The 15,652-nt window shown below is 40.3% G+C and overlaps 1 protein-coding gene across 4 annotated transcripts in view; it reads right to left on the bottom strand.

Annotated features, from left to right (window-relative positions):
* Window positions 1-15,652, bottom strand: part of LOC123774185 (diacylglycerol kinase delta) — a 252,562-nt gene that overhangs the window by 235,250 nt on the left and 1,660 nt on the right. For all 4 annotated transcript variants that reach the window (XM_045768342.2, XM_045768335.2, XM_045768355.2 and 1 more), the window contains exon 2: window positions 13,955-14,065. In XM_045768342.2, coding sequence (XP_045624298.2) covers window positions 13,955-14,065 — 111 coding nt within the window. The remainder of the gene's footprint in view (window positions 1-13,954; window positions 14,066-15,652) is intronic.

Genomic DNA, 15,652 nt, shown 5'->3' on the forward strand with positions numbered 1-15,652 from the left:
AGAGCCTTTAGCCAGGGTGTTAGCTACCCCTGTATGTGAGTGTTTGAGGGCCGCGTCAGTGTGTTGCTGAAACTCTCTGCCAGTGTGTAGCTGGAGAGTGGAGATGAGGTATCAACACGTCGTGAAGATATGGTGTGTGTGGACTGGCCCATGTTGAAGAAGGTGAACGCGGCAGTGTTTGCTATTAGGTGTGGACGTGTACCTGGAAAGTGGGTTCACCGGGATAGATGAACACGCTCCATGTATTGTCCTGCGTGATAGCGACACTTTACAAGTACGTGTAGTAATACTTTAATATAATATATACAGTGGTGAAGGTGTAATAGTGTATTGTTTATCACTTTTTATTCTTTGCACTACTACTTACCACAGCCAGTTTCTTGACCTTCCCACCGACTTGGGGTTGGATGTAGACGAAGAGGTTATAACAGCAAGAACCCGGTTACTGGCCCAAAGTGGTCGTAACAAGGATTAATATGGTAAGACAGAGGAAGATAATGAGACTATCAAACTACCTAGACAAACTGAAGGAATGGTCCAACAAATGGCTACTACAGTTTAACTCCAGCAAGTGTTAAGTAATGAAAATAGGTGAAGGGAGCAAGAAGCCGGACTTCAAGAATCGGGTAGTGAAAGATCTGGGGTTAGCGTACTGGACACATCCTACTTAAAGTCCACATCAAAAGGATATCATCGGCGCCATATGCTAGGTTGGCTAACAAAAAAAACTGCCTTTAGAAACTTGGGTAAGAATCATCGAGAACCTTGTATAATATGTCAGACCAATCCTGGCGAATGCGGCCTCCAGCGTGGAGTCCATGTGTAGTCAATTACAACACAGTTTGAAAAAGTTCAGAGGTATGCCCCAACCAAACTAGTTCCGGATCTGAGAGGTATGGTCTACGAGGAAAGGCTACTGGCATTAAACCTCACGTCACTGGAAGACCAATATTAGTAGATAAGACTACCACCTACAAAGCTTTCTAAGGATTGACAGGAGTAGATAAAGAAACTATCACACAGGCGGTACACTAACAAAGGTACTTAACACCCTAAAGACAGACACCACAAAAAATATTCATGGTAGGTAGTTAACAAATGGAATACCCTCAGAGGTGATGTGGAGGCAGACTTCATAAACAGTTAAAAATGTAGGTATGGAAAAAGCCCAATTGGCTCGAATCTGTACACCCGTTAATTGACTGTTAAGACAGGGTACCAAAGAGCCGAAGCTCAACCCCCGCAAGCACAACTTGGTGAGTACACCAATGATAACTCTTCACCTCCCCAACACATTCATCTCTGGTCATTTCCTCCAATATCCACACCAACCACTCATTACCACACATGATGCTACCATTCGCACAGTGCCTTGCCTCTCCTACTCTTACCCATCTACCAGCCCTTCACCCTCTTCCCTCCCTTACCAGCCTTCCCCTCACCATACCAACCTCCCAGCCCTCTTATCTCCCCCCCCCCCCCTCCTATCAAAGTACCAGCCTTCCTACCTTTCCCTAACTACCCAATTTTCCTCTCCCCCGTAACTATCGACCCTGCCCCTCCCGCCTCCTCCACACCTTCCCTCTTCAACAGGTCTATGGCCGCCCACGCATTTATTGATCCTCGCTGGACGAGTCTTCCACACTACCCCGCACCTCTTACCCCCTACTGTCACCACTACTCGTCCACTATTGGTGCCTTCTATTGATAATTACTTACTCGTCCACTACCACCTCTCACTATCACCACCACTCCCAACACCACATTAACAACCACTACTTCACCTACCACAATTGATACTGCAACTACGACCACAATAAATGTTCCTACTCGCATTACTATAACAATCGTTACCACTACAATACATCCAACCACAATTACCAATGATACAATGTATATTTTTTTATTTCAAATGTCATGGGTGTTAACGCTATGCTGCTGCTACCACAACCCCCACTAATGCCACCACTACAACCCCCACTATGACAACTACAATTACAATTGCTACCACAACTATGATCAGCACTAATGTTGCCAAAACTACAACCAATTCTTACGTGCTACAATCACTAATGCTACTACAGCTATGACCACCACAACTAACAATAATACAACCCTACTACAATTGCAATCCCTAAAACCGAAACTACAATAGCCATTAATAATGATTGAACTACAACCACCACTACTGTAACAACTGATACACAATGAAGTTACTATACAAACTACTAGTGCTGCTACTACCACCATTACCCATACACCTGCAACCATGACTATTACTAAATATGTGACCATTATTCATATAATACAACCATCATACATGCTAATACAATTACTGCTACTTCAATGACACCATTATAACAGCTATGTCTACTATTACTGCAACTACTAGCATTAATATGTCATACAGTTGTGACCACCACAAGTATTTCCATCTTTTACTCCTTCAATGACTTTACCATAACCTGGCTGCTTCACCTGAGCATAACCTGGGCAAGGGAGCCGGTCGGCCGAGCGGACAGCACGCTGGACTTGTGATCCTGGGTTCGATCCTAGGCGCCGGCGAGAAACAATGGGCAGTTTTTCACCCTATGCCCCTGTTACCTAGCAGTAAAATAGGGTACCTGGGTGTTAGTCAGCTGTCACGGGCTGCTTCCTGGGGGTGGAGGCCTGGTCGAGGACCGGGCCGCGGGGACACTAAAAGCTCCGAAATCGTCTCAAGATGACCTACTATCCCTTGCTACACATACACTCCCACCTACTACCCAATGCTACACTTAAGTCCAGCTATCCGATGCTACACTTACAATCCCACTTATCACTAACTACTGTCCTTGTTAACACACCTATTCTCCTTAACTGTCGTCCTGTAACCCATCCACCCTAACCTATATAGAACCCTTCACTTCAGCCCTTGAGCAAACCTGCCATTTCCTCTCTTGTCCCCCTTAACTGCTCCCACCGTTCAATATATCCACATCCTGGTTCAGCAAAGAGGAGGAGTGACGGATGCAACAACATCAAAGACAGGCAAGATGGCAGATTACATTAGGATTACTGGCCCCTCTCATCCGCCTACTGCCAGGGGACTAATTAAGGTGGGTACAGCACTTCTATAGCTCCTTAACCCCAGGATACCATGTTGCACTTGAGGGACCTGCACCAGTTCCAACAAGACAGGCACACACACACACATTAACACACGCCTGTGGGGGCCTGACGGTTGAGTGAACAGCGCTCGAGATTCATAGTTCTAGGGTCCAGGGATCGATCAGAGGCAGAAAAAAATGGGCAGAGCTTTTCACCATGATGCCCCTGTTCATCTAGCAGTAAATGGGTACCTGGGGAGTTACAGCAGCTACAGGCTGCTTCCTGGGTGTGTATGTGTGTACGTATATAAGAGAAATACATGTAGTAGACATAACAGAGGAAAAATATATTGGTTAGAAAGGCAGGGGGCCAAGAGCTAATAGCTCAATGCTGCAGATACAAATATTCGTAGTCACAGCCTGGTCGACGACCGGGCCGCGGGGACGCTAAGCCCCGGAAGCACCTCAAGGTAAGGTAAGGTGACATAACTGATGAAGTAGGATCCTGCAGGTCAATGCTTGATGACAATGTAACAAGAGAGCAGTACATAATAGTACAACATGAACATCATAACAGCATGAACAAGCCATGTGGAGCATGAACAACCCATAGGCGCGGCGCCAGTCAGGTGGTGGCAAACAATGGAAAAAATTACCTCTGTACAAGTTAACCATGGGGACAGGTCAACGGTCAGTCACGAGGAGGTCAGAGTTGATGCCGTCATGATAATCTACCCCTCCACATCATATGCAAACCCTCATGTTCAGCTGGGGAGCAGGAGATCATAGAAAGAGAACAGTAGAGTGGGTGAAGCCCAGTAGGACGGTGTGAGTGGACTCGGGGAGGGAACATCATCTCCAGGAGAACCGTGGAACACCATACAAGTACGGCTCTCTTGAACTAAAGCACCTCATTCAGTACTCTTTGCCTCTGGTAGGGAAAATAGTTAGGGAAGTGTCTATTTAATAATTTCAAATAGTCATATATTGTCAAGTGTTATTAAAGGTGTATTAATGGTTCCTTGTCTTGGTGATGTTGGGCCTATCGTCCCCTTTGACTTAGTGACCTTAATTATCCAGTACTCCTCCCCCCATCCGTCCCTTGTTGTGTTAGTATTGGATGTGTCCCGCTTTGTTCTTGTGTACTCTATAGTTCCCAAGTGATCAGGATTATTAGTGACAGGCCAGGTTCTTGTACCACTCAATTGTCCCCTACACCTGTCCTGGTAGGTTTATACCATCTGCAAGGCCTACGAATCTCGCTCCGGTCCCCTGTCCAGTAACTTAGGGTGGTGGCAGCGTTACTTGGTACTCGTACGAAGGCTGTGACTACGAATATTTCTTTCTATCTCGCTCTCCCTCACTAGGTTTCTCTCTCTCCCTCCCTTGTTTACTGGTTTACGTCCTCTGTATGACGGCCCGAGTGTTAACATATTCAGTAGAGCATCCGTTATTACTATAGAAGGAGCGGAGATTGCGCGGTTATTTCAGTGGTAGTAACGGGTTGCATGTTTGAGATATTACAACAATAAAAAACTGAGATGAATCGGAAAAGGACTGACGAACACTAAACATTGAAAATTACAAAGATGGTATAAGAAGTGGCCCCTCAACTTTAATCCAAGCAAATACAAGCGGTGAGATTCAGAACGGGAATAAAGAATTCGGGGAAAGAATACAAAAATGGTAAAGCAATTTCATGAGAAAAGTCATTTGGGGAATGACATAACCCCAAGCCTATCACAGTAGCCACATAAACAGGATAACAAGAGGGCAACGTAACATACAATAGCATAACACGAGGAACTACGAGTTAAAGTTCGGAGAAGTAAACCTAACACAGAGCAGTGGCAAAATGATCACAACATGCTCCACAAAGTGGACAGAACTTTAATGTTTTTGTGTGAACAGGAGCAGGACAAAGACAAGAAGTCATGGGTGGAAGCTAGAAACTCACATTAGAGAAGTGGAATATGCTGAAAGGGAAGATGTAATGATTTAGTTAACTTGTTTTAAATAGGTAGCGTATGACATCAAGGTCATAAATGATATGAAAGCATTTAAGGTGAGCAGGAGACGGTTTGAAATTTCGAAAATTAAGTGGTATTCATAGTGTTGTGAGGCATGGGAAGACGGCCAACTCTGACAAAGCAGCAGCTGAAAGATTTGTTAAAGATTTTAAAGATTTTGTTGAGTGAGGGATACCTACCACAACAAGTGTTTGAGATAATACAAGGCCATACTGGAAAAAATGTCCCTGGAAATTATTTCTCTGGGCCTGACATTGGGCTTGGAGTTGTATGGTGCTAATGTGGAGAAGTTGACGGAGTGACAGTGAAGAACTCATAGCCCTTCACAAGGAGCAGCAACAAGACACAGCCAAGGAAATTTCTTCAGGGGAGGATGAGGCAGTAGAGAATATCACTTCTAATTAAGAAAATGTGTGAAGTATGGGAAGAACTGCAAAGTTTTGCTGAAGATTTGCCAGATAAAGCTGTAGCAGGCCATTGTGTTAACCTTTTTATTGACAATGTGATGTCTCACTACAGACAAGTGTTAAAATATAGGGAAAAACAAGTGTACATATTCTTAATAACAAGCAAGCAGTTAGCCACAACCAGGTCCTAGTGGTACTCTTGCAAACCGTAGGAGAGTGTACCCAAGAAATTTCATCACTGCCTGATGTTATAATGGAAGGGGACTCCCCTTCCAAACACTAACTCCTCTCCTTACTGTCTTCATATGCCAACAAGTCCTCAATAAAGGCAAGGTATAGTAATAAATATGAGTAGTATTTGGTATAAAGTGTATTTTTAAGTTTAATATTTTTGGGAGTGTGGAATGGATTAATTCAATTTACATTATTTTTTGTGGAAAAATTGGTTTCAGTTTACAAATTTTCTGTGGACGAACCGTCTCTTGGATTAAATTTGTAAACAAAGTTGCCACTGTGTATTATACTTGCTACAGTATTAACAATAAATTTATTGTGCTCTACTAAAAATTAGTTTTGTAGCATGGTTTCTGAGTAGCCCAGTTCTACTAACACAATGCAAACCTGTCCCAGGTATGTAAGGTATAGTGTTTCACCATGTCCAGTACTCGTGCAGTCAACCTCTCAATACTCGGGAAATTTGTATCTATTTTTCTTAAGATATTGACTTGCTTGTGAATGATAACAAAAATCTAGCATTAAATTTAATTAGATGCCTTTTTCTAATGGGTCCCTTCAGCAATTCCCTGGAGCTATCAACCTGAACAGCCCCAAACCAAACCCTAATGAGTCATAAATACCAACCAGGGACTAGGTGCAGAATCTGGCAATACGAGATCAACCCAGGCCACAAGGAAGAGCACCAGAAAGGTAGAGCACTCCGCAGAGGATCTAACGCCCATGCATTATCTGGAATGAAGTCCCTTGAAGGGAAAGTACCTAAACCTCAAGGACAAAGAACCCTGACCAAAGACACAAACACCAGCAGCAACTCTGGCTACATGTAGCAAAGATAAACAAGACTAAAGGCTTGTATAGCATTGTGGCTACAAAACACATGCACATGAAGCATAAAAGGGAACACACACACATGGCCATGAAGGACAAAAGCCTAGGAGAGCCAACACTTGGCTTAAAATTAACCCGGAAAGGGCAGCAGAGCATTTAGCAGTATGTCATAACTAGACACCATGTGCAGGACTGATGGGAGTGGCTAGTTAGTCCAGCTGGGAGTCCTATTTAGTGGTGGGCGAGTGTCGATAACCAACAAGTGAGCCTGACGAGTGTGAAACAGCTTGTCAGGGTTATCAGTGTTTTCCATGAAGTTGCATGATTTGGAGAGTTCTTCTATTCTGGTGGTTTTCCCCAGACAACCCCGCCTCTATTGACGAAGCCAGATCATGGTCCTGGTTGCCAGTAGGTGCTTGTGATTCGCAAGGGTCTGGTAGAGTGCTTTACACCCCCTACCAGGGTGGGTTTGCAGCCATCCAGGTGGGTAGCTTTGGGGAGCCATCAAAAGGTGCACTCTCAAGACATTACCAGCAAGAGAAGTTTGATTGGAACAAGTCTGAGGAACAATTATATTAATATGGACGAAAATGAAAAATTTACGTAGCAAAGTGATCATGGCTGGGGAGTGAGGAGGTTGACTGAGAACAGTAGTATGAAATTTAAATATGTACCATTTCAGAAAAAATTCTTCAGAGTTCAAGTAGTAAAGATAAATTTTAACATTTTCAGAGGCTCAAATTCCAATGAGTTTGAGAACAGTTTACAGGTACAGTAATGTTATTAGCCAGAACATGGATGACCTAAACGCAAATAATTCAGTTACTGTATTTATTTCCTTTCATTACAAAATCATCAATTATATATTATAGTTTAAATACTGTATGTGCAATGTGTGTTTCACCATATGCTATACAATTATATACACCTGTGGAGATAAAATGCTAAAAAATAAAAAAGGGCCAACTAGCCCAAATTCTAGATCAGGTTCAGATTAAACACTAATGTAGTCTGAATTTTGGACGAGTCACTCATACTCCCCGATTCATGTCCTGGTGTGTTATTTTTGGGCTGGAGCCATCAGCAGGCTGGGATTATAAATAAATGTATATTTGCTCTATTTCATTCTTGAAACTTGCTTTGTGTGTAATTACCTTTAATAATTACTGTAATTATTTACGTATGTACGGACAGGTGGGTGCATTTTTTTTTTTTAACCTGTCTTTGCTTATTCCTGACTTTTCTGGCACTCTCAGACTATGACCGAGTCCAATAACAGTATGCACTACTTCACTCCTAGCTCTTTGACACTTTTTCCAGGGGCACAGGTGTTAGTTTGGTGTGCAAGGTGTACAGCCATCTGTGTCGTCACCTGCTAGCTTGATCCAGTCTGTCAGCTGCCAGGTCAGCCCTTTGCTGTATAGGAGTTTTATATTTTTTTAATTCTACGACACGTTTCCTTTGATTTCCTTTTTTGAGTGTCCTGAGAAGATTGAATTTGGGATTGTTAGGCACTTACCCTGGCACTTGGGCTTCCTACTCAGACTTTGCTTCGTGAAGGAAACTCTTGCAATCTGGCCAGGGTCTGTTGACCTTACTTTTTTTTTTTTTTTAATACTGGCCAGCATAGTACAACAGTATAGGATGGTGCAACTTTGCCCACTACAATATGGAAGAGTGCAGCATTTTACTACTATTTTTAAACAAATGCTCACTGTCTACTGCATTCTCAGTTGGAACCAGGCTTAGATTTATCCATCATTTTGCAACGCTTCTCATCCATTGGTGACCCCTCTGTTAGATCCAGTGTCTTGAAGTGATGCTTATATAGTTGCCGAAACACTTCAGGCTCAGCCTTGAATTATTCATGATTGCAGTCGCAATTCCCAGCTCTTGCAGGACTATAAAAAAAACTCAACAAAGTCTGTTCCTTGTACTTTTACATAAGGCCTACCTTGTGTAGCTTCCAGGGATCAACAGCCTTGCGGCTGCTTGCAATCTGATGCATGAAATCACAGCCTGGTTGACCAGGTATTCTTTGGAGGCGTTTGTCGAGTTCTCTCACTGACAGGCCAGCCAGTTATACTCCTTCAGTCCATTTATCCGCTATACACACTGCTTACATTACTTTTCTGATGTGACTTCAAAGATTTCCTGCACCTCTCACACAAGCCCCTCATCCTGGCGATAGGATTCTCATCTCTTCTGTGGACGGTTTCAGTCACCTCCTGTAGTCTTTTATTTCATCTGCTTCTGGTTTGGTGCTTGTTACAACTCCCATACAAGCCAAAAGTGGACCCTTCGTTTCATGGTTGGCATTCAGGACCCATGTAATGTTACAAGACAAAATTATAAACTAGTAACTTCATCTGTTGGGTTCGAGCCAGCAAGCTGGTGGTGATTATTTGTGACTGGAGAGTCCGACGTACCCCAGAGGAGCATGTCAATGACATAACAGTACATCCAACATGGGTTCAGTTCCTCCGTCCCTCTGTAGAGGAGAATGATCCACCCATTCAGAAGTTTCCATCATCTTGCCTGAAGAAATGGGAGGTACTTTAAATACTGTAGTTATTTTTTATCTCCGTCTAAAAAGTACTAGAAACTTTAACATTTTTCTGAAGTCAGACAAATTTATGGAGGGGAGTGACGACAAGTGATCAAAAAATTACTAGGAGAGTAGTTAATAAGTACAGTAAATAGAAAACAAACAAGTCCCCAAGCCTTGACAATATTTGACAGTTTTAAAATATAAGGAAGAGTTGGGCACTGTTCTAGAATTATTGTGGATGTGAATGTGCAGTAATACTAAATTTTAGATATAAAAATCACTGGCTATCCATCCAATTACTTTTAAAGTCAACTGTGGGAAAAGTACTTTAAGTAATAATCCAACATCACAAACAAAAAGTTATACAAACTTACTCCCAATTCCAGCCCATCCTTTTGTTTTGGTAGTACTGAAATGTACTTGTAGTAGCGATGAGGGCCATAGTACATATACCGCCGTACAATGCAATTAGAAAGTAGAAATCAGTACTACTGAATTTGGACGAACTGGAAAAGATTTTATATTTTGCAAAGACAAACTAAACTAACCTTCCTAGGCCTAATATAGTACAGTACATGTGTGTGCTATATTATCCCTAGGAATATTTATTTTCAATATTTATTTTTTAGCTTCATTTTTTTGGACTCTTATAAAGTGAATAGTACAAAATTCAACTATCTAATTGCTTAGCATGTCAATCTTTGTACTATAGTGAACAGTAATTTTTGTAACTAAACAGGAGGATGGGTTTCTCATTCTCTTATTGGTTTTTATAATTGCCTTCCCTTTATGGCATAATTAAATAGGACTCCTATCTCCCTTACCCATTTTCATTAATTTACACTTATTTTGAATTCCAGCAGCCATTTATCTGCCCACTCTTGATCATCAAGGTCTTCTTGCAGTCCTCTTCACTTCTTACTCTCCTCATTAACTTTACTTCACCTGCAAACATCAACATTTAAGAGCTCACTCCTGGAAGGTCATTTACATAAATTAGAGAGAGCAATGTACTTGGACAGAACCCTATGGAACACCATTTTCCACTTGTCTCTAGCCTGACTTATCCTCTGACTATGACCCTTCATTTCCTGTCCAGTACCTATCCTGCTATCCCTACTTGTTTCTCCTCCTCTTATATTGGTCTTGGATGAGGAACTGTATCAAAAGCTTTCTGGCTGTCTAAGATGATGTAGTTCACCCATCCTTCCCTCTCTTGTCTTATTTTGGTGGCTATTATATAATTCAAGTTTGTTAGGCATGACTTTCCATCTCCGAAGCTGTGTTATGGCTGATATAAGATTTACGCTACAAGAATATTAATAGCATGAATAGCTCTCCAAGAATAAAACATTAATATGCAGGGGGTGAGAATAGCTTGCGCTACCTCGTACCTTTATGTGTATTTATACCTCGATAAACTTATTTGAATTTGAGAAGTGTCATACAATCCTTTTCATAACTATTTTTACATTTTGCACAGAATGCATGTTAATGGCACAGGTCTATAGTTTAGTGCTTCACATCTGTCCCCTTGAATATTGGAACTACATTACTCTTTCCGATTTATGAAGCTCTTCTATCACTAGTGTACTGTAATGTTGAACGGTATAGATAATGGATAACACAAGATCTCTCTACAGCTTCCTTCAATAACTATGGTGATGTCTGGTCCTACTGCTTTTGCTAAATCAAGTTCCTGCAGGTGTCTTTACCTCTTCTACATTAACTTCAATTCTGGCCATTTCTAGCTGTCTGTTGTCACCTGTTCTTAAGACACCAATCTTGTACCTGTTTGAATACCTCTAGGAACCTCTTTAGTTCTTCACATACCTCATGGCCATTCTCCAGGATTAGCTCCCCATCTGTGCAGTCTGATTACATTGTTTTGTACTGTTGTTTTTCCCCCTCTGAATATGGTTATGCAACAGCTCGGGTTGGTTCTTGGCTTTCAATGCAATGTCATTTTCAAACTGCTACTCTGCTGCCCTCCTGGTTCTAATATTCTCATTTCTGGCCCTCTTAAATGCCTCCCTAATTGCCTCTGACAATACTTTTTCCATTAATCTGTCTTTTCCTCCTTACACGGTTGAACCACTGGCTTACTATTCTCCTTTCGTCCACTTCCCTCCTAAGAGCCTCGAACTGTTTCGTTGCTTCTTTGCATTCAAGTTCCATCATCTCATTTGCTGACTTTTCCTTCCATTTCAGTCTTCAGTTGAACACCCTGTAGATGAACACTAACATTCCTGTAGTCCCCCCTCTTCTGTATTCTCATACTCTATCCTATTTCTGACAGTCTTTCAGTCCTACAATGTAACTGAACATAACAATGGTCACTGGCTCCTAGTGGCAATTCATTTTAAGTTCTCTATCTTTTCTTCATTCTGGGTAAACACCAGGTCTAGGGTAGCCGGTAGATCACTACCTCTCTTGTCAGCTACTTGATGTGCTGCCACAGTGTGTCTGTAGTGTCCACAAATCTTTCTCTCCATGTTTGATCTCCACCATGAAGATCTTTAGTTGACCAGTCTATTTCCCTGTGGTTAAAATCACCAAGTATAAAGATCTTTGCTTTGACACTCCTTGCTATTATGGCTGCCTTTTTTATTATCTTCAGCCATGTTTCACTGCATTTATTATACTCCTCCCTTTACTTTCCTGTAGTTAATGGAGGGTTGTAAATAACGCCTACTATCTTCATGGTATTCACCGTTATCATACCTAGTATGAAGACCTTCTGGTTGGTTATCCCTAGAAACTATATCTTTAAAGCTCCAGTGCTACTTTTATCAGTTGAGCTACTCCTCTCTACCCCTTTATCCTTTCTTAATACCTGGTATCCTCTTTATAATAATAGTAGGCATCCATCAGTCTCAGGAATACTGCATCCTTTGTAATAAAGGATGTAATATTCTCATCAGTTTTGCCTCCGTATCAACACTGGTTGGTAGAACTGCATCCTCATTCTTACAGCCCTGTCCCTTTATTTGTAATGCTATCAGCATTTGTGTACCAAATTATTATACAACTAATTTCTATGACTGTTTAGTTTCTTCCCAGGGTGTAGATTCTCATTTAGGGTTAGTCACATTCCAAAGGGTGGCATTTGTGCATGTTGACATACAGTAGTTAAACATTCATTCCCTTGGTCTTTTTCCTTACCAGTCTGATTAGACACTATCTTCTTGTGACCAATTATCTTCCTCCTCCTGCCCTGGCCTTGCATCTTATTTCCCCCCCCCTAACTCCCTTTCCCATACATTTTCTCTACTGCCCTTAGTATTTTTTTTTTTTCAAATTCTTGTCCTGGTCAATGAACATCTGACTGAATCTTCCCCCATTCCTCAACTTCCCTTCTCTGCCAGTATATTCTCTGGATGACTTCCTTGGAAGGTAACCTTCACTGGTCTTTGTTGTGCATGTTGAACCTTCCCTATCCTTGCCTGACAGTGCAATCCATGTCAAAGACAGTGAAATCTTACTTGAAGGAGCCAAATGATATGGCTAAGAAGGGAGCCATATTATATGGCTCCTCAAGGGTTCAAGAACCCCTTTTTTTGTTAAAAAAAATATATATGGAGCATGTACCGTTTATTTTTCAGACCACATTTTAGTCCAAGACAACAATCCTACTAAACCAGAACAGAACACATGTCTGGAATCCTATCAAAAGTTTGATTCCATTACATGAGAATTCCACTGCACAGTACTAAACTTATCCCCCCCCCCATTTTCACAAATTTTGTATCAACAATAACCTGCCTGTAAGAACATTGTGCCTTATACAAAGTACTATTTCTCTGTTGCATCAATTCTGTATTTTTCTTGTAGTTACACAACACAAAACTTGGAAAAACTATAATTACAGTAAAACTATTAAAAATGTAGTGCCAGCTTGTTTAATATATATACACTGTAATTAATTTGTTTAAAAAAAAATTTTTACATGCCGATGGGAAATCTCTTAATCTAAGGTGTACAGTTTGAGGGTTGAGTAAATTTTCTGGTGTGAATAAAAAAAAATCCTTTATTTTAGAGCATTTCATTGTGAAATAGAAAAAATATAGACGTCTAATCACTTTATTTTGGCACTAGTGAGGTAAAGAATTTTCGAAAACATCAAATTCTGAGAGAGAATTTTCAAGTTAACTATTTCTAATGGATTCCATTTTATTTCACCAATAACTTTCAGAGCCACAAATCCTTGAAATTTTGCATGGTGTCAATAGTTCCTAGCATGGCTATTGATAAATGTATAGTGATGCATCTTATGTGGTATCAATTACTTCACCCATTTCCCAGAAAGGAAACCAAGGCTTTCAGGATGTTTCTCCAATATGGCACATTGTCAGAGGTCTCCAGTGTTGAGTAATGTCCACATAAAAGCTTCAGAACTTTTGAATACTGTATTACTGGGCACATTAAATCTCTCACAAACAATAGGTGAACTGGGCCCTATCTATCACTTGAGGGCATCAGAAGTACTTTAAGAGCTAAGCATTAGAATATCGCATTTCAAAATATTTTCAATTTCAATACTTCAAAAACTTTAAATGCAAAAAGCACTTCTAATGGTAATATAATTAAACATACACTGCATAAGACAAAATTAGCATTACATTTTATTTAATATCCATAACCTTTTTCAAGGCAAATATTGCCTCTTCCCTATAAAGTACAGGAATACAGCAACACCTCTAGGTTGATGGCCCCCCTCCCCCCACCTTATGAAAGTGGGAAACAGAGTTAATTCATTCATTCATGTATAGTATTATCTTAAGACTTTTCTGGAAACACAGAGGCACTCACCTTGGTATCCTTTGCATAGTACAACTTGTGTCCCTTAAGTTTAAAATATCTTTTGCGCCACCGTTGAAATGATGAAGTCTGTTTCATTAAAAATCCTTCCTTGATAGATACCTGAAATTAAAAAGAAATTTGGAATGAAACAAACACTACATAATTTCATTTTTAAGAACATTTTTCTTTATGAGCTTAATCTCAATTATTTATTATATGATTAGTAAATCTAAACAGTGAAGCATATTAGGCTACCCTTAAATTTTAAGACTATACCAACAGGTGAATTGGTATTAACCTGTACTGTATAAATGAATACAATAAGATATGCGCTGACATGATGCAGTTACTCTAAATTTATTTATTATCTCGCAATTTAAAACGGTACTCTTACTAAATATTGTACAATAAACAACTTCAGTTATGACTGGTTTTACAGAATAAATGTTTGGGTAAATTCATATTTTCTCCCAAACTCAAATACAAGTTGAAGCATTACTAAGGTTTTTTTACTCACTACTGTAACTAATAAAAGATAGTTTGTACTCCATACAGGCCTTGAGCAGGGAATGAATGGTAATTTTGCTACTTGTCTCCATATGTGAATACATTATCTTTAAACCCACATACAAACAAAATGTTGTTTCTTCAAGTTGTGTTTAATCCTCTTACAGGATTTTACCCCTTTCCTTTAGTAAAAAGGAATGATCGGCTTCTTGCAGAAATTAATGATTGGTTTCTTGCAATGTTGCCACTTGACACTAAATTTTAAACTATGCATTCACTGGCAGGCTTAAGGCTTATGTCTGGTATTTTAATCTTGCATATCTATATCTATAAAATATCATATCTCCTTATTTGTCTGTCCAAAATAGTAGACCAGACAGATGTTTGGGGCAAGCCTTACCCCCAACTTTCTAAGCCAACACATTACATAGCCGCCTTCCCGGTTTGGTGCCTTCTTTTGATAATTACTTACTTCTAAGCCAACACATGGGAAGTGTGCCATAGGCTACTTAATTTATATAATGTTTATACAGAAATTACCAGTCGCCCACTGAGGAGAAGCAGAGCGAGAGGGAATAGAGGCGAGGCAGAGGAAGCGGTCGAGAGACGAGGGGTCAAGAGGGACTAGTGAGAGGGCAGTGTATGTCAAAATTATCGCACACGTTGACCCACTGTCAAGAAATATGGCTCACATCCTGTAGTAAAATTGATATACAGTATTTGAGAAACAGAGGGAAGAATCAGAAGAAGAAATTAGAAAATAGAAAAACAGCAAAAGGAAATATATGCTTGAACCTGTCACACCCAGCACACTATTGTAGGTTATACAGTTTTCAAAAATAGAACTACTGTAATACCATTACAGAAATGCTGCCGGTATATATAGAAAGATGTTTATATGTAAAAGTGACACCACAACTAAGTACAGTATGTAGATCAATACTTAAGATCTTAGTTGGCTACAAAGAGCTATATACAATGTCCTTCACTAGATGCCAGTATACAGACACCTAGACACTATCCCCATTTATACACAAATTATGTCAGTATACCCATGTATATATTGCAGTCTACATTATATATATGTGCTCTGTTTCAATGCTATTAGACAACACTCCTATAAAAACAACAACTCTCTAATGTTCAGCATCATGTGGGGTTTGACAATTGCATCTGACAACGAATGTTTGGTGGCTTGTT

This window comes from Procambarus clarkii, chromosome 10 (assembly GCF_040958095.1).
Source record: "Procambarus clarkii isolate CNS0578487 chromosome 10, FALCON_Pclarkii_2.0, whole genome shotgun sequence".
Lineage (NCBI taxonomy): Eukaryota > Metazoa > Arthropoda > Malacostraca > Decapoda > Cambaridae > Procambarus > Procambarus clarkii.